The following is a 19,157-nucleotide window of genomic DNA, read 5'->3' on the forward strand; positions in this document are numbered from 1 at the left end:
TCGCTGTAACCTTCCCTTTTGTTATGGTGCCAGAGATCAAACCTCGGTCCTGGAGCAAGCTAGGTAAGCACAGCCTGCTGGGCTGCACCTCAGCTCCCTCTGGAGACATAACCTGTACGCTGATGCCTTACAGAGCAAACCTTGTTCAAGGACAGAGGTATGTATCTGCCATTATTTACTTAGGATTTATGCCTAGAAGTAAAATCAAAGAATACATTAATATACAACAATTTTGCTTTTATTTATTTATTTTGAGACAGTGATTTACAATATAACCCTGGCTTGGTCTGGAACTTGCTAAGTAGACCAGGCTAGACATGAACTTACAGAGATCCATCGGCCTCTGCCACGAGTGCTGGGATTAAACACGTGCACAACCATGCCTGCCTGGTCCAAGTTATATATATTCCAGACAGTTAAAAGCAATTTCTGTCAATGGAATGTATTTTCACAAACCACAGCACTCAAACTAACAATTACAAAACTCAAGCAGTGACCGGCAAATCCCCATATAAGCTGTATCAATTATAATCTCATACAAAGCCATGAAGCGAACCTCCGTATGTGGATGGTGGCTGGGTCCGTGGCTTACCTGGTAGCACCCGCTCCCCCAGTCTGGGTAGCTGAGCTTCCTCTCACATTGCTCCATGACAAACGCTGACTTCTGAAGCAGACAGACTGAATGCGGCCCGTACTGCTCTGCACCGTAGTTCTTAAACAGCTCTGAAACGACCCAAAGAGTCTTCTCACATGCTGACCACTAGCACGGAGAACAAGGAATGAGGCATCCTACTTATGGCTAAACATTCTGTGGATGCAAAGACAAGAGGGTTGCCAGGTTGAGGCCAGCCTGGGCTATAGGAGACCCTGTCTTTAACAATAGCAGCATAAAAGCAGGTTTAAAAACCTAAGGTGTTGAGGCAGGCCTGTGGCCCACGTCTGCAATCCAGGTCTTGGACGGCAGAGCAGGGCTGCTGAGTCTGAAGTAAGTCTCAGAGGAAGACTGTCTCCCAAAACAAAAACATATGAACAAATCGAATTTGCTGAATGGAAAATGTCAAGTTTAGAAAGGACAAATAAGACTCCAGACTCAATTGGGATTTCAGAAGGCAGCTGATGTGAGAGAATTATTATACTAGAGATGGGATTAAGTGGGCCCTAAGTATCTGGGTTAATTACACAGAGGACTGGGCACCAAAAACCAGAGGTTTGATTCCAAAACCAGAACCACTTCCTGCGGTGGCCTAAATAAGACGTCCCTTTCACGTGCAGGACAGGTGGTGTTTGGCATCTGGAGACAGTATCTTGCTGTGCAGTTCAGGCTGGATTCAGAACTTGCAATCATCCCAACTCTGCCTCCCACAAACTAAGATTTTTTTTTTCTTTTTTCTTTTTTTTTCGGAGCTGGGGACCAAACCCAGGGCCTTGCGCTTCCTAGGTAAGCGCTCTACCACTGAGCTAAATCCCCAACCCCTAGCTACTATTTTTGTGTGTGCACATGTATGCATGACATGGGGATGGCCAAGCACACTGAGGTGCATGTGTGAAGGTCAGAGGGCAACTGTGTGGGCTTGTTCTCTCCTTCCTCTTCTGTGTGGGCTCCAGGTCTGCAGGCTTGGACAGCACGTGCCTTTACCTGCTGAATCATACTACTGCCAGCCCAAGTTTCATGTTTTTCAAAATAGTGAGTGAATACAGCATATACAGAAGTATTTGATTTTCTTAAGTTTTTTAAAATCTTAATTTTATGAGCTATGAAAAGAAGTGTGAACTAGCAATACCAAATTGTATGGAGCTCCCTTACCTGTGAATTTCTGGTCTCTGAAAAGAATAACAAATAGTGTGCAAGGCAGCTCAGCAAACCACAGTCCAAGCTAAACCCTGAGACCCTGTGCATTTCCTGGTCTCCATAACCTTTCACATTAAGGAGGGCAAAGCACAGTTTCAAAGCCTGATATATTTGTATTTTTAAAAGGTGGTGTTGAGCCGAGCTCTAAATCAATACTGTGATCCAGGCAGCAAATCTTCAGCAGAGATCTGTGTGTTTCTTTCACCTCAGTAAGGTGCTGCTGAATTGTTAGTGTCAGGATGTTTCTGCAACAGGGAAGGGATAGGGAGCTGGCTGTGACACCGGCTGAGTGTGCCAGGCTGCGGCAGGAGTGGCAGCTCCCAGCTGGACTCCAGTTAGTACCAAGCCCACTATCCTTTTAAAGTATGATCAACATTTAAAAAAAAGACAAAGAATAAATGGCAAAAACATCATAGGATGCAAGTATGTATATATATATGTATGTATATATATATGTATATATATGTATATGTGTGTGTATATATATATGTGTGTGTATATATATATATATATATATATATATATATATATATATATATAATGTGTATATAAAATTTTATGTGTGTTGGTGTGTTGGCTGTATGTGGAATGGCTGTCTGATGCCCTGGAGTGGGAGTTTTGGACAATTGTGAGCTGTGATGTGGGTGCTGGAAATGGAACCTGGGTTCTATGGAAGAGTAGCCAGTGCTTTTAACCATTGAACCATCCCTGCCCTCCTTTCTGAGACAGGATGTCACTCTATAGCCATGACGACTTATGAGATTAGCATTATACAGGCAGAGGAGTCAAGTAACAGACACAAATTAAGTAAAGGAACTGAAAAACTCAAACTCATCTGGCTGTGGAGACTGTCCCCTTTGCAACTGTTTTATATTGGTAACAGAAAATTGTACGATGCAGGCCATGTGGTGGTGTCACAGGCCTTTGATCCCAGTATTCAGAGGAGGCAGAGGCAGGTGGATCTCTGAGTTAGAGACCAGTCTGGTCTACAGATTGAGTTCCAGGACAGCCAGGGCTACACAGAGAACCCCTGTCTCAGAAAAAAAGAAACAAAAAACCAAAAAACAATAACAACAACAACAACAACATTGTGTGATGAGCTTAACCCTTCCCTCAGTGGCCTACTAACCTGGTTGGTTTTCCAGTATTCTACAGTCGGAGCTGCGCTGGTACTCGCCACTTAAATGCCAGCTGAATTCCTGACTGAAAGGGCAATAGTCAGCGATTTCGACTGACCCACCATAGTAAGGCAGATCCTCGGCAGATATCCCACTGAGCTCATCAAAGTACTGCAAACAATCACAGGAGGGAGGGAAGGAAGAGTCATCCGTGAGATCACAACCAGACCAGAGCACGGGCAATCACAGCTTCCTGCTACTGTACGCACCCTCCGACAGTGCTGCAGGTTTCTCCGCACACTGCACACTAACGATGAAGTGATACAACAGCAGGCATCGTCAGGACGCCCAGCTTTAGAAACAGGTGGTAAGAGTTAAGATAATGAAGTCACCCATCAAGATGACGGATTTGACTGATTTTAAAGGATGGAGGAGAAACAGGGTAGGCAAAAGGAAGACAAAACCAAAACTACTTAATGTTTTCATCTCCTAGCATTAGAGTATCTTTGACTGTATTGTGTTGGGATGTGTCATCTTTAAAATTGCTGTCTGGGCCTGGGAGGCAGAGGCAGGTGAATCTCGTCTAAGTTCAAGGCCAGCCTGGTCTACATAGTGAGTTCCAGAACAGCAGCCAGGGATGTGTAAAGAGACTCTGTCTAAACAAAACAAAACAAAACAAAACATGTGTTGTCTGAGTTGCAGACTTGAATTTCAGAATTTAAACAATTATGAAAATGGTGCTAAACACACTTCTGGCATTTTGGACTATGTATTTCTGTGGAATGGTATTTATAAAGTCAAAGTATTGATAATCCTGGAAAACATTTAAAATGCTCTTTGTCCTGCAGTGAAGACGTAACTATTTAAAAGAAAATAAAGTAGCACATCTCCTTTACTAGTACAAATATTTGTTTCTGTCTTTAATAAATAGTAAAATCATATGTGTGACAAAAATAAAGAAACAAAGCAAAGCCCCAAAAGACAATGGAACAGAGCCAGGCATGGTGGCGCACTCCTTCAATCCCAGCACTGGGGAGGCGGGATCTGTGGTCTCTATAGTGAGGGTCAGACCAGTCAGGACTACAGAGTGAGACCTTGATCCACAAACAAGCACCACAGAAAACAGGAAGAAAAAGAGGGCTGATGTGACAGAAAACTAATGCATAAAATGATGACACTTTCAATATAAAACACTAGGCACGGTGGACTGTGCTGTAGCCCCCACCCCGCTTTTGGGAAGTCTCAGGCATGAGGACTACTAGAACCCAGGAGTTTGGGGCATCCAAGCAATACCCCAAAATAATAAATATAGGAAATGTATAAGTAATCTTAGGAAAAAAACCTTGAAAAAAAAAGAGTTTTTGGTTTTGTTTTGTTTTTTTTATATATGAAATAGTCAGAATACCAAAGGAACAAGGAACCAAGTACACTGTAAAGGTCCACACTGTGCCAGCAAGGGGTACACAATTGTAAATCCCAGCACGCAGGAGGCTGAGGCAGGAGGAATGATTTAGAGCTCAGCCTGGGCTAGCTACATGGTAACAATCACACTTTATACTAATATACTCCACTATTCCTAGAAATCCCTTTGCCAAGTGATGGGGTCTGATATACTCAGCGAGGTCAAGCACATATCGGAACATCACAAGTGAGCAGGGGTTGGAAGGAGCATTTGCTCAGTGCTTAACACAGGCTGCTCTTAGACAGTGCCCCAGTCCCATTCTCAGCATCAGGGCAGCACTGAGCCATCTCCCTACCGACCCCTTGTTCATCTTTCACATCCCACAAATCCAATTATTTTTTATTTTTTATTTTTTTATTTTTATTTTTATTAACTTGAGTATTTCTTATATACATTTTGAGTGTTATTCCCTTTCCCGGTTTCCGGGCAAACATCCCCCTCCCCCCTCCCCTTCCTTATGGGTGTTCCCCTCCCAACCCTCCCCCCATTGCCGCCCTCCCCCCATAGACTAGTTCACTGGGGGTTCAGTCTTAGCAGGACCCAGGGCTTCCCCTTCCACTGGTTCTCTTACTAGGATATTCATTGCTACCTATGGGGACAGAGTCCAGGGTCAGTCCATGTATAGTCTTTAGGTAGTGGCTTAGTCCCTGGAAGCTCTGGTTGCTTGGCATTGTTGTACTTTTGGGGTCTCGAATCCCTTCAAGCTCTTCCAGTTCTTTCTCTGATTCCTTCAATAGGGGACCTATTCTCAGTTCAGTGGTTTGCTGCTGGCATTCGCCTCTGTATTTGCTGTATTCTGGCTGTGTCTCTCAGGAGCGATCTACATCCGGCTCCTGTCGGTCTGCACTTCTTTGCTTCATCCATCTTGTCTAATTGGGTGGCTGTATATGTATGGGCCACATGTGGGGCAGGCTCTGAATGGGTGTTCCTTAAGTCTCTGTTTTAATCTTTGCCTCTCCCTTCCCTGCCAAGGGTATTCTTTTTCCTCATTTAAAGAAGGAGTGAAGCATTCACATTTTGATCATCCGTCTTGAGTTTCGTTTGTTCTAGGGATCTAGGGTAATTCAAGCATTTGGGCTAATAGCCACTTATCAATGAGTGCATACCATGTATGTCTTTCTGTGATTGGGTTAGCTCACTCAGGATGATATTTTCCAGTTCCAACCATTTGACTACGAATTTCATAAACTCGTTGTTTTTGATAGCTGAGTAATATTCCATTGTGTAGATGTACCACATTTTCTGTATCCATTCCTCTGTTGAAGGGCATCTGGGTTCTTTCCATTTTCTGGCTATTATAAATAAGGCTGTGATGAACATAGTGGAGCACGTGTCTCTTTTATATGTTGAGGCATCTTTTGGGTATATGCCCAAGAGAGGTATAGCTGGATCCTCAGGCAGTTCAATGTCCAATTTTCTGAGGAACCTCCAGACTGATTTCCAGAATGGTTTTACCAGTCTGCAATCCCACCAACAATGGAGGAGTGTTCCTCTTTCTCCACATCCTCGCCAGCATCTGCTGTCACCTGAGTTTTTGATCTTAGCCAATCGCACTGGTGTGAGGTGAAATCTCAGGGTTGTTTTGATTTGCATTTCCCTTATGACTAAAGATGTTGAACATTTCTTTAGGTGTTTCTCTGCCATTCGGCATTCCTCAGCTGTGAATTCTTTGTTTAGCTCTGAACCCCATTTTTTAATAGGGTTATTTGTTTCCCTGCGGTCTAACTTCTTGAGTTCTTTGTATATTTTGGATATAAGGCCTCTATCTGTTGTAGGATTGGTAAAGATCTTTTCCCAATCTGTTGGTTGCCGTTTTGTCCTAACCACAGTGTCCTTTGCCTTACAGAAGCTTTGCAGTTTTATGAGATCCCATTTGTCGATTCTTGATCTTAGAGCATAAGCCATTGGTGTTTTGTTCAGGAAATTTTTTCCAGTGCCCATGTGTTCCAGATGTTTCCCTAGTTTTTCTTCTATTAGTTTGAGTGTGTCTGGTTTGATGTGGAGGTCCTTGATCCACTTGGACTTAAGCTTTGTACAGGGTGATAAGCATGGATCGATCTGCATTCTTCTACATGTTGACCTCCAGTTGAACCAGCACCATTTGCTGAAAATGCTATCTTTTTTCCATTGGATGGTTTTGGCTCCTTTGTCAAAAATCAAGTGACCATAGGTGTGTGGTTTCATTTCTGGGTCTTCAATTCTATTCCATTGGTCTATCTGTCTCTCTCTGTACCAATACCATGCAGTTTTTATCACTATTGCTCTGTAATACTGCTTGAGTTCAGGGATAGTGATTCCCCCTGAAGTCCTTTTATTGTTGAGGATAGCTTTAGCTATCCTGGGTTTTTTGTTATTCCAGATGAATTTGCAAATTGTTCTGTCTAACTCTTTGAAGAATTGGATTGGTATTTTGATGGGGATTGCATTGAATCTGTAGATTGCTTTTGGTAAAATGGCCATTTTTACTATATTAATCCTGCCAATCCATGAGCATGGGAGATCTTTCCATCTTCTGAGGTCTTCTTCAATTTCTTTCCTCAGTGTCTTGAAGTTCTTATTGTACAGATCTTTTACTTGCTTGGTTAAAGTCACTCCGAGGTACTTTATATTATTTGGGTCTATTATGAAGGGTGTCGTTTCCCTAATTTCTTTCTCGGCTTGTTTCTCTTTTGTATAGAGGAAGGCAACTGATTTATTTGAGTTAATTTTATACCCAGCCACTTTGCTGAAGTTGTTTATCAGCTTTAGTAGTTCTCTGGTGGAACTTTTGGGATCACTTAAATATACTATCATGTCATCTGCAAATAGTGATATTTTGACCTCTTCTTTTCCGATCTGTATCCCTTTGATCTCCTTTTGTTGTCTGATTGCTCTGGCTAGAACTATATTGAATAAGTAGGGAGAGAGTGGGCAGCCTTGTCTAGTCCCTGATTTTAGTGGGATTGCTTCAAGTTTCTCTCCATTTAGTTTAATGTTAGCAACTGGTTTGCTGTATATGGCTTTTACTATGTTTAGGTATGGGCCTTGAATTCCTATTCTTTCCAGGACTTTTATCATGAAGGGGTGTTGAATTTTGTCAAATGCTTTCTCAGCATCTAATGAAATGATCATGTGGTTCTGTTCTTTCAGTTTGTTTATATAATGGATCACGTTGATGGTTTTCCGTATATTAAACCATCCCTGCATGCCTGGGATGAAGCCTACTTGATCATGGTGGATGATTGTTTTGATGTGCTCTTGAATTCGGTTTGCCAGAATTTTATTGAGTATTTTTGCGTTGATATTCATAAGGGAAATTGGTCTGAAGTTCTCTTTCTTTGTTGTTTCTTTGTGTGGTTTAGGTATAAGAGTAATTGTGGCTTCGTAGAAGGAATTCGGTAGGGCTCCATCTGTTTCAATTTTGTGGAATAGTTTGGATAATATTGGTATGAGGTCTTCTATGAAGGTTTGATAGAATTCTGCACTAAACCCGTCTGGACCTGGGCTCTTTTTGGTTGGGAGACCTTTAATGACTGCTTCTATTTCCTTAGGAGTTATGGGGTTGTTTAACTGGTTTATCTGTTCCTGATTTAACTTCGATACCTGGTATCTGTCTAGGAAATTGTCCATTTCCTGAAGATTTTCAAATTTTGTTGAATATAGGTTTTTATAGTAAGATCTGATGATTTTTTGAATTTCCTCTGAATCTGTAGTTATGTCTCCCTTTTCATTTCTGATTTTGTTAATTTGGACGCACTCTCTGTGTCCTCTCGTTAGTCTGGCTAAGGGTTTATCTATCTTGTTGATTTTCTCAAAGAACCAACTTTTGGTTCTGTTGATTCTTTCTATGGTCCTTTTTGTTTCTACTTGGTTGATTTCAGCTCTGAGTTTGATTATTTCCTGCCTTCTACTCCTCCTGGGTGTATTTGCTTCTTTTTGTTCTAGAGCTTTTAGGTGTGCTGTCAAGCTGCTGACATATGCTCTTTCCTGTTTCTTTCTGCAGGCACTCAGCGCTATGAGTTTTCCTCTTAGCACAGCTTTCATTGTGTCCCATAAGTTTGAGTATGTTGTATCTTCATTTTCATTAAATTCTAAAAAGTTTTTAATTTCTTTCTTTATTTCTTCCTTGACCAGGTTATCATTGAGTAGAGCATTGTTCAATTTCCACGTATATGTGGGCATTCTTCCCTTATTGTTATTGAAGACCAGTTTTAGGCCATGGTGGTCCGATAGCACGCATGGGATTATTTCTATCTTTCTGTACCTGTTGAGGCCTGTTTTTTGACCAATTATATGGTCAATTTTGGAGAAAGTACCATGAGGAGCTGAGAAGAAGGTATATCCTTTTGCTTTAGGATAGAATGTTCTATAAATATCCGTTAAGTCCATTTGGCTCATGACTTCTCTTAGTCTGTCGACATCACTGTTTAATTTCTGTTTCCATGATCTGTCCATTGATGAGAGTGGGGTGTTGAAATCTCCCACTATTATTGTGTGAGGTGCAATGTGTGTTTTGAGCTTTAGTAAGGTTTCTTTTACGTATGTAGGTGCCCTTGTATTTGGGGCATAGACATTTAGGATTGAGAGTTCATCTTGGTGGATTTTTCCTTTGATGAATATGAAGTGTCCTTCATTATCTTTTTTGATGACTTTTAGTTGGAAATTGATTTTATTTGATATTAGAATGGCTACTCCAGCTTGCTTCTTCTGACCATTTGCTTGGAAAGTTGTTTTCCAGCCTTTCACTCTGAGGTAGTGTCTGTCTTTTTCTCCGAGGTGTGTTTCCTGTAGGCAGCAGAATGCAGGGTCCTCATTGCGTATCCAGTTTATTAATCTATGTCTTTTTATTGGGGAGTTGAGGCCATTGATATTGAGAGATATAAAGGAATAGTGATTATTGTTTCCCTTTATATTCATATTTGGATGTGAGGTTATGTTTGTGTGCTTTCATTCTCTTTGTTTTGTTGCCAAGACGATTAGTTTCTTGCTTCTTCTAGGGTATAGCTTGCCTCCTTATGTTGGGCTTTACCCTTTATTATCCTTTGTAGTGCTGGATTTGTAGAAAGATATTGTGTAAATTTGGTTTTGTCATGGAATATCTTGGTTTCTCCATCAATGTTAATTGAGAGTTTTGCTGGATACAGTAACCTGGGCTGGCATTTGTGTTCTCTTAGGGTCTGTATGACATCAGTCCAGGATCTTCTGGCCTTCATAGTTTCTGGCGAGAAGTCTGGTGTGATTCTGATAGGTCTCCCTTTATATGTTACTTGACCTTTTTCCCTTACTGCTTTTAATATTCTTTCTTTATTTTGTGCGTTTGGTGTTTTGACAATTATGTGACGGGAGGTGTTTCTTTTCTGGTCCAATCTATTTGGAGTTCTGTAGGCATCTTGTATGCCTATGGGTATCTCTTTTTTTAGGTTAGGGAAGTTTTCTTCTATGATTTTGTTGAAGATATTTACTGGTCCTTTGAGCTGGGAGTCTTCACTCTCTTCTATACCTATTATCCTTAGGTTTGATCTTCTCATTGAGTCCTGGATTTCCTGTATGTTTTGGACCAGTAGCTTTTTCCGCTTTACATTATCTTTGACAGTTGAGTCAATGATTTCTATGGAATCTTCTGCTCCTGAGATTCTCTCTTCCATCTCTTGTATTCTGTTGGTGAAGCTTGTATCTACAGCTCCTTGTCTCTTCTTTTGGTTTTCTATATCCAGGGTTGTTTCCATGTGTTCTTTCTTGATTGCTTCTATTTCCATTTTTAATTCCTTCAACTGTTTGATTGTGTTTTCCTGCAATTCTTTCAGGGATTTTTGCGATTCCTCTCTGTAGGCTTCTACTTGTTTATTAATGTTTTCCTGTGTTTCCCTAAGTGTGTTCATGTCTTTCTTGAAGTCCTCCAGCATCATGATCAAATATGATTTTGAAACTAGATCTTGCTTTTCTGGTGTGTTTGGATATTCCATGTTTGTTTTGGTGGGAGAATTGGGCTCCGATGATGGCATGTAGTCTTGGTTTCTGTTGCTTGGGTTCCTGCGCTTGCCTCTCGCCATCAGATTATCTCTAGTGTTACTTTGTTCTGCTATTTCTGACAGTGGCTAGACTGTCCTATAAGCCTGTGTGTCAGGAGTGCTGTAGACCTTTTTCCTCTCTTTCAGTCAGTTATGGGAACAGAGTGTTCTGCTTTCGGGCGTGTAGTTTTTCCTCTCTACAGGTCTTCAGCTGTTCCTGTGGGCCTGTGTCTTGAGTTCACCAGGCAGCTTTCTTGCAGCAGAAAATTTGGTCTTACCTGTGGTCCCGAGGCTCAAGTTCGCTCGTGGGGTGCTGCCCAGGGGCTCTCTGCAGCGGCAGCAACCAAGAAGACCTGTGCCGCCCCTTCCCGGAGCTTCAGTGCACCAGGGTTCCAGATGGTCTTTGGCTTTTTCCTCTGGCGTCCGAGATGTGTGTGCAGGGAGCAGTCTCTTCTGGTTTCCCAGGCTTGTCTGCCTCTCTGAAGGTTTAGCTCTCCCTCCCACGGGATTTGGGTGCAGAGAACTGTTTATCCGATCTGTGTCTTTCAGGTTCCGGCGGTGTCTCAGGCAGGTGTCCTGCCGCTCCTGGGCCCTCCCCCACGGGAACCCAGAGGCCTTATACAGTTTCCTCTTGGGCCAGGGATGTGGGCAGGGGTGAGCAGTGTTGGTGGTCTCTTCCGCTCTGCAGCCTCAGGAGTGCCCACCTGACCAGGCGGTTGGGTCTCTCTCTCACCGGGTCTGGGAGCAGAGAGCTGCTGCGGGCCGGGATCCGAGGGTGTGGGACTTCCGGTAAACACAGAAAGTGCCCGGTCCTAGAGAAATTCTGCTTCCGTGTGTCCCAAGCTCACCAGGCAGCTTTCTTGCAGCAGAAAATTTGGTCTTACCTGTGGTCCCGAGGCTCAGGTTCGCTCGTGGGGTGCTGCCCAGGGACTCTCTGCAGCGGCAGCCCCAATTATTTTTTAAAGCAGAACTTACACATTTTGTAATTAGCAGGATTAGAGTAACTAAGTTATTTTATTTCAAGAGTTTTGTCTTCTGAATAAATTAGAGAAATTTAAAGAAGATGTCAGGAATGATTTGAAACAAAAGGATCCGGTCAGAAGCTGGGGAGGCGGTGTAGTGGCTAAATCACTTTCCGTGTAGACATGAAGACCTGCGTTCGTTCCTCGGCATCCAGACAGACTGGGCAGGGGCCACAGCCCCGACATTCTACTGCTGGGAGATGGGACAGAGGCCTGGTTTGCTTGGCTGTTGACTCAAGGCACAGCTGGGTTCTAGTTCCTTGCTAAGCAGCGTTAGCCTCGGGCAAATGAAGGCGCTACAGGCTTTTCCCCTTTTCTAACAGAAACGTAGAGAAACTTACACAAGAAAAAATTAAAATATATGCTTTCTTAATTAAAACAGAGACTACTTTTTTAAAAAGTCAGTTCTTAAAGCTGTGCTGGGAACTCGGGTTACCTGGTACTCTGGTGGTAAGGGGTTGGGAAATCTCTGCAGGTTACACACAGCGACGGCTCTCTGGTCCTGTCGGCAAGTCAGCTGCAGCGGGTTACTCCTGAGCGTGTCACAGTACGGGCTCGGCACCTGCCTCCTGCGCACAAGGAAGGCAAGCTGGTCATTTCCATGTTGATGGCCTGTTGAGTGGAGGTCTGTACATCTTGGCCTCACATTTAAAAGAGAATACTACAAGTCCACTATAGAGACTGCCCCTTCAGCTATAATCCCGAGTTTAACAGTTTATAGTAAAGGTCTAATCAGGCTACCAAGATTCCTGAGAGTGGAGGGATGCAGAGCATGGGGTGGAGGGTTCATCTAGATGCCGAGAGCACTATTACTCGGTATTCCAGAAAGTTCTGTTAACCCTCTTACAGCTTCGTAAAGTCCACTTCTGCAGACTGCAGTCTGAATTACTTCAATCATTGAGGGGAAATTTTTACAATATAAAAAGTATGAAATCTCATTTCTACTTCCAGGAAGACAGAACAGATACATTTCCCCCTCTTCTTCATTTGAAGCACACCCGAGGCCCCTAGATATTAGGACGAGCTAAAACAAAAGAGGGAAAAGCAAAGAGAAGACAGGGGACTAGTTGAGGGCTCAGAGTTAGAGACGCAGTGCAGTGGGAACTTCCTCAACACTAAGAACAAAGCAGCCCATGGCTCCTGGGTAAAGGCACCAGTCATGTCCCTCAGACTGAGTTCTTCCCTAGAACCCACATAAAAGTCGGGGGAGACCCAACTCCACGGGGTTGTCTTCTGATAGCCACTCATGTGCCTGGTAGGCACACTTCCCTACACACAGTGTGGACACAAGAATATAAATAGATTTAAAAAATAATTTAATTTTAAATTTAAAAATTTAAAACAATCAGTAGAATAAGCAGGAAATCAGCAAGGACACAAAAGGAGCTAACACCATCCCACAAGACATCATGAACTTTGCCATGGCAATCACCAAACACAGCAGAACCTGCATTCCTTCCAAGTGTTCAGGGAACACACAGCAAGAGAGTATTTCCTTCATAACAGTGGAGTCAAACTAGTCTTCAACAGCAAAAACGTGACTCAGAACCTGTCAAACCCTTGAAAACTGAGCGACATTCTAGTAAATAACCCTCAGTCAAAGATGACGACTCGGGGAAATGCTCTGAACTAGATGACAAGAAAGCCGCAGCGTACTGAGGGGGTTGTAGGGGCTGCTGGGGAAGAGACTTACAGTGTAGAGACACAGAGAGAAGAAAAGCCTCTCACCAAATGGTTCAAGGGTCTGGAGGGAGGAGAAAATGGCCAGAACAAGCAGGAGATATGCAGAAGAGTAGAGCAGAAGCCAGTGAGGACAGAACACAGGACAGAGTGGATCAAAACGGACCCGGCCCCGCTATGCAGCAGAAGACGACGGTGAACTCCTGATCCTCCTGCCCGCGTCTCTGCAGCAGTGGGACTGCAGGCTCACTTCACACCAAGTTTATGTGGCACTGGAAATCAAACTCGGACTTCATGATGCTAGGCACGTACCCTACAGAGCTATGTCCAGGGTTCCCCAAAAAAAAAAACAACTGTTAAGGAAGATCAGTAAGAAAAACAAATCTCTGGAGAGAAAGAGTGAGAGGAGGCATGCATTTCAGCATTAGGACTAAACAGCACGTCACAGCCTGACAGACAACTAAGAGGTAATGAGGCTTAACAAGGACAGACGGCCTCAGACATATGCATCTGATAACTCAGACAATAAAGCAGACCAATCCCTCACAAACATAAGGTGCCATGATTTACTCAGTGTGGAACCAACAACTCGATGGCCTGTGAGAATTATGGACACTGAGTTCACAACACTAGACTTAGAAGAGCAATCTCCAGGTCAGACAGTGTCGCTGGGGAAATCTCCGTCCTACTTAACAATGGTGCTTGCTCAGTGCCACAGGCAGATAAGTAGGAGAGGCTGAGGTAAGAAGATCATGAGTTTGAAGCCAGCCTGGGCCACAGAGCGAAACTGTCAGGGACAGTGGGAAGGAGAGGACCTGGGTTCAATTCCCAGCACCCACATGGTGGCTCACAGCTGTCTGTAACTCCAGTTCCAGGACTTCTGACACTGTCACATAGACATACAGAGAGGCAAAACACCAATGCACATAAAAGAAACAAAAAACATTCTGAGTAGCATGAAATAACTGGTAAGGTAAGTAGAGAGAATAGAAACTACACAGAAATATTTCTCACATACATTTCAAATCCAAAATAAAATGCTGATACACCAACCCAGCAGTGCACAGAAACAACTATGGACCATGACTGAACGGGGTGTAGCCCTGGATGCACAGGCGGTTTAATATTTGAAAATCAAGCAAAGTAACCCATCATTTTAGAGGTGAGAAAAATACACATAATTATACAAATTAAAGCCAAAAGGCAGTTGATAAAATTCTGTATCCATGTGTGTTTTAAAAGCAAAAAGAAAGAGAGACAGAGAGAGATGGATGGAAGAAATACTCAAGTCACAGAAGACCTTCAAAAACAGAACACAACAGCTTTGCATTTAATGATGAAAGACTGGATGCTTCCCCCATACTGTGTTTGTGGCCTGAAAAACCCCACAGAAGAAGGATGATAATTCTCCTTAAACAAATGCACAGGCTTAATGCAGCATCTGTCAAGCCATCTTGCAAGTCCTCTTTTTTTTCTTTAAATATAAATAAGACTACTGTAAAATTCACACAGAAAGGAAAGAAGAGAAACAGTGACATTATTTTGAGAAAGAATAAAGAAGGAGGTTTCCACTTCAGCCTAATGGTTGAAAGAGAAACTAGAGAGCTTCAGAAACCACACACTATGTACCTACCCATGGAGGGACAGACACGGGAAAAGATACATGGACAGAGAAGATGGGGGAAGATCCACACAACATAAGCAACTGCTGTGGGGAGCAGAGGAGAAAACTCAAGAGCTGGGAAGATGGCGCAGCAGGAAATGGTGTGTGCTGCTAAGCCTGAAGAGCGCTCGCTGTGCAAGCCCCAGAACTGGTGTCTGCGACGCTAATTACCCCGAGGGCCTCATGCCTGCTAGGCAGGCAGTACCATTGGGCTCTCCCCAGCCCAAGAATTGTTTCTAATGTAAGAGCTCTTTGCCAAACTCTAGATTCCAATTTCCATATGGTGGAAGGAGAGAGCTCACCCCTGCAAGAGAGCTCCTTTGGCTTCCACACATGCACTGTGATATAGGTGTGCAGAGACACACATGTACACACACAGACACAAACACACACACACACACACACACACACACAAATATAATAAAAAAGCTGTACAAAAACAACTCAAGAGGGAAGATGGCCATTTTCAATAAATTGTGTCAGAAGAATCAATATCTATAAAAAAAAAAATATGACCCTCAATCCAAGTCCTAACTTCATAAGAAAATTATATCAGGCTGGAGAGATGGTTCAGTGGTTAAGAGCACTGATTACTCTTGCCAAGGTCCTGAGTTCAATTCCCAGCAACTGCATGGTGGCTCACAACCATCTTTAATGGGATCTGATGCCCTCTTCTGGTGTGTCTGAAGACAGTGACAGTGTACTCACATACATACAATAAATAAATAAAATCTTTAAAAGAAAAGAAAATTATTTCAAAGCGGGTCCTGGACTCAAATACTCAAGAGAATAAAACTTTTGAGAAACCATGAGAGGCTGGAGAGGTGGCTCAGTGATTAAGAACATTTACTGCTCTTGCGAGAACCTGGGTTCAATCCTATATGCACATCAAGCCTATAACTCCAGTTCCAAAAGATCTGACATTTTATTCTGGCCTTTGCAGACACTTGAACTGACATGCACACACTACCTTTCCAACACCACCACATACATGTAATTTAAAATATTTTAAAATAATAAATACAAGGAAAAGTTGAATCTAGAGTTTGGCAAAGAGCTCTTAGACTTAGCATCTTGGATTGAGGAAAAGCCCAGTGGAACTGTCTACCTAGCAGGCATGAGACCCTTGGGGCCTCCTTTTTGTTAGTACCACAAACACCAAGAACAGAACCATAATGAGTTATTAACTGTGTTTTTTTTTTTTTTGGTTCTTTTTTTTGGAGCTGGGGACCGAACCCAGGGCCTTGCGCTTTCTAGGCAAGCGCTCTACCACTGAGCTAAATCCCCAACCCCTATTAACTGTTTTTTTATTCATGAAGAAAAGGACAAATTAATAATCTGGACTTCATTAATACCTTTTATTCAGACAAAAAAAAAACCCTAGGAAGGGGTAGACAGATGGCTCAGTGGTAGGGGTCTTCCACCAAGCCTGATGACCTCAGGACCACTGTGGTGGAAGGAGAGAAGCTATGCCTGAAAATCGTCCCTTCAGGCACAGATGCCTGTACAAGAGTGCAGCCTCCTCCCTCCCAACATAAAATATTAAGAAACATGTTAAGAGTTTGAAACAATAAGCCAAACATTATGAGAAGATATTTACAAACTATTTATCTAACAAGGACCAGTATCTGAAATATATAATCTTCACAAATCAAAAAAAAAAAGGATCTAGTTAGAAAATTACCATGGAGTACAGAGGTGATTGGCTGGAAAGGATGTACAGACCAGCACACACGTATATGATGTGGAGACGCTATCACACATTACCTTGAGAAACTTCAGCAAAGAATTTGGCTGTTCTTTTTTTTAGAAAATTAAGCCTACAACTAACATATGAACCAACAACTGCACTTTTGGAAATGAAGGATTACGGTGAAGTAAACAAATGTTTATAGTGATTTCTTTCACAATAGTTCCAAAGTGGAAATGACCAAGATGTCGTCAAAGTATGAATGCTTAAACAAACTGTGACATATCCAAACAACAAAATAACTCAGCCTTAAAAAAAAAAAAAAAATCAGGGGTTGGGGATTTGGCTCAGTGGTAGAGCGCTTACCTAGGAAGCGCAAGGCCCTGGGTTCGGTCCCCAGCTCCGGAAAAAAAGAAAAAAAAAGAAAAAAAAAAGAAAAAAAAAGAAAAAAAAAATCAGATCAGCATGGCTCTTCATGCTCATAATCTCAGCACTTGGAAGGCTGAGGCAGGAGGACTGCCATGAGTTTAAGGCCATCCTGGTCCACTTAGTACTGAGGTAGCAAAGGCTACATAAATATTAAGAACTTGTCTGGAAAACAGGAAAACAAACAAACGAACAATAATATATAGGACAAAGCGGTGGGATATAAACATGAAGTGGAAAGGGCATTTACCGTGCATATGTAACATCTACTCAATGTAAGGGCATTTACCGTGCATATGTAACATCTACTCAATGTAAGGGCATTTACCGTGCATATGGAACATCTACTCAATGTAAGGGCATTTACCGTGCATATGTAACATCTACTCAATGTAAGGGCATTTACCGTGCATATGGAACATCTATTCAATGTTTGGAATCTCTACATCTATACACATTCCTGAAATGACAGAAATACAGAAATGGACAACAGATGACTGGGTTCCAGAGTTTCAGGAGGAGCTGTGTTGGGAGGGAAGTGGACATGTCTAGATGAACATGAGGGACCCTTGTACACTGGTCTCAGTCTGACTGAGCCTATCTCGGTGCCCTGGCAAGGACACTGGAGGACACTTTCAACATGCTCCCTATTGGGAAATGAATTGTAGGGAATCACTGCTTATCTCTTCATATACAAAACTATTTCATTTAGGGTTACAGTTACAAAAACAGCTCTGTAACGCCTTTCTCTTTAAGTGCTCCGTGTGTGTGTGTGTGTGTGTGTGTGTGTGTGTGTGTGTAACCACACCAAACACAATATCCTGTTCCTAAAAGGGCTTAGCAGGCAGTTGCCATAAACACCCAATTTTCCTGACCCCACTCTAGAGAATATTTATTTTTCAGGGCTGAGGATCGAACCCAGGACCTTAGAAATACCAGCCAAGTGTTCTACACTAAAGTACATCATGAGTCCAGTTTCTGGATTCTAAATCAACATTTCCTTGTGTATTTGTGTGTGCGTTCTCTGACGAAAACAGTAAGAATGAGAGACTGACTATGCAAAAAGCTTACAAAATATATACGCCTATGAATTAGAAGTGAATCGGGACTCACCGAGTATTTTCTATATATTTGACACTTATGACCTAACGAAGAACACAGTCAGAAAAGAACACCACAAAGACATAGTATGGAAACACATTCTTACTTTTGCCTGTGCTGATCGATCCAGAATTTACAGCTCTTCCTGACAAATTCACAGCCCATTCCTCGGCCCCAGTCGAGTTTCTCAGCCATGCTGTAATTTGCTTTGTACCAGCTGTGGAGACATTGCAGCGAAAACACCTTTTACTGCCCTGAGCATGCACTAGAGATCTCAGCAGTGCACAGAGCAGAGGCCTAAGAGGAACCCAGAGGCCATTAACAGAGCTGCACATTTGCAAGGCCCTGGATGCAGGGGCTGGGGTGGCCAGGTGGGGTGTAGCTGCTCAGGGCTGTGAGAAGGGTCTAAAATCAAGGGCAGTTCATCCAGCCAAGACTCTTATGTTGGGAGCCATTTTGTCTTTCTTTGTGAAAGTCTATGAGGCCCGGGCCTGCTGGCAGATTTCCAGCTGACATGTGGAATGGTAAGAGGGGGTTCACCTGAATCTCAAGGCGAGGGGCGGAAGTCTGTAAATCTTGAAGGAAGCAACGGAGAGGAATAAGGAGGCCTCCAGATGAGTACAGATATCGAATGTATGTCAGCCATCGTCTCTGCTGGCTTGAGACTTTGTTCCCACCATGCTCTAAAGTACATAAAGCCTCAGAGAGTTAAACTCGAGGCTGCTGCAGCACTGCCTGGACAGCCCTCCTGATTTCTAACCTTTGTCTCTGAGTCTTCCTTTCCGTCTTTCCTATAATCATCCTCACTGCCCCTCAGAGGACTGCTGGACTTCGTACTGGCCGGACCAATACACTCTAGTCCCTGACCCCTCTTCCCCTTCACACTGACCAACAAAACACAGCAGACTGTGTGGTTGACTCGGTTACCACCTACACCAGGGATAAAGGACCCATGTAGGCCCTGGTGTGCTAATGGCCTGATTTGGTTTGGCCACATTCTTTTTGAAGAAAAAGAATTGCATTGCCAAAATAACTTTTGCTTCATTTGTGAATGTTCCTTTGTGTGACTCTGAGATTATTTCTAACAGGGTCACTGCAGCAAGGGGTGGGTTTAATTTGCATAAGTTCTAGGATTATACCTGCCTTATGGGAAAATACT

The 19,157-nt window shown here is 42.8% G+C and overlaps 1 protein-coding gene across 1 annotated transcript in view; it reads right to left on the reverse strand.

Moving 5' to 3' along the window:
• The window catches only part of Lmln (leishmanolysin like peptidase), a 67,871-nt gene that overhangs the window by 20,739 nt on the left and 27,975 nt on the right, over positions 1-19,157 (reverse strand). Inside the window, exons 12-15 of the mRNA NM_001415730.1 lie at positions 18,105-18,215; positions 11,875-12,007; positions 2,979-3,138; positions 593-723 (exon numbers count right to left, since the gene is read on the reverse strand). Of these exons, the coding sequence (NP_001402659.1) occupies positions 593-723; positions 2,979-3,138; positions 11,875-12,007; positions 18,105-18,215 (535 nt within the window). The remainder of the gene's footprint in view (positions 1-592; positions 724-2,978; positions 3,139-11,874; positions 12,008-18,104; positions 18,216-19,157) is intronic.

This window comes from Rattus norvegicus, chromosome 11 (assembly GCF_021556685.1).
Source record: "Rattus norvegicus strain SHRSP/BbbUtx chromosome 11, alternate assembly SHRSP_T2T, whole genome shotgun sequence".
Lineage (NCBI taxonomy): Eukaryota > Metazoa > Chordata > Mammalia > Rodentia > Muridae > Rattus > Rattus norvegicus.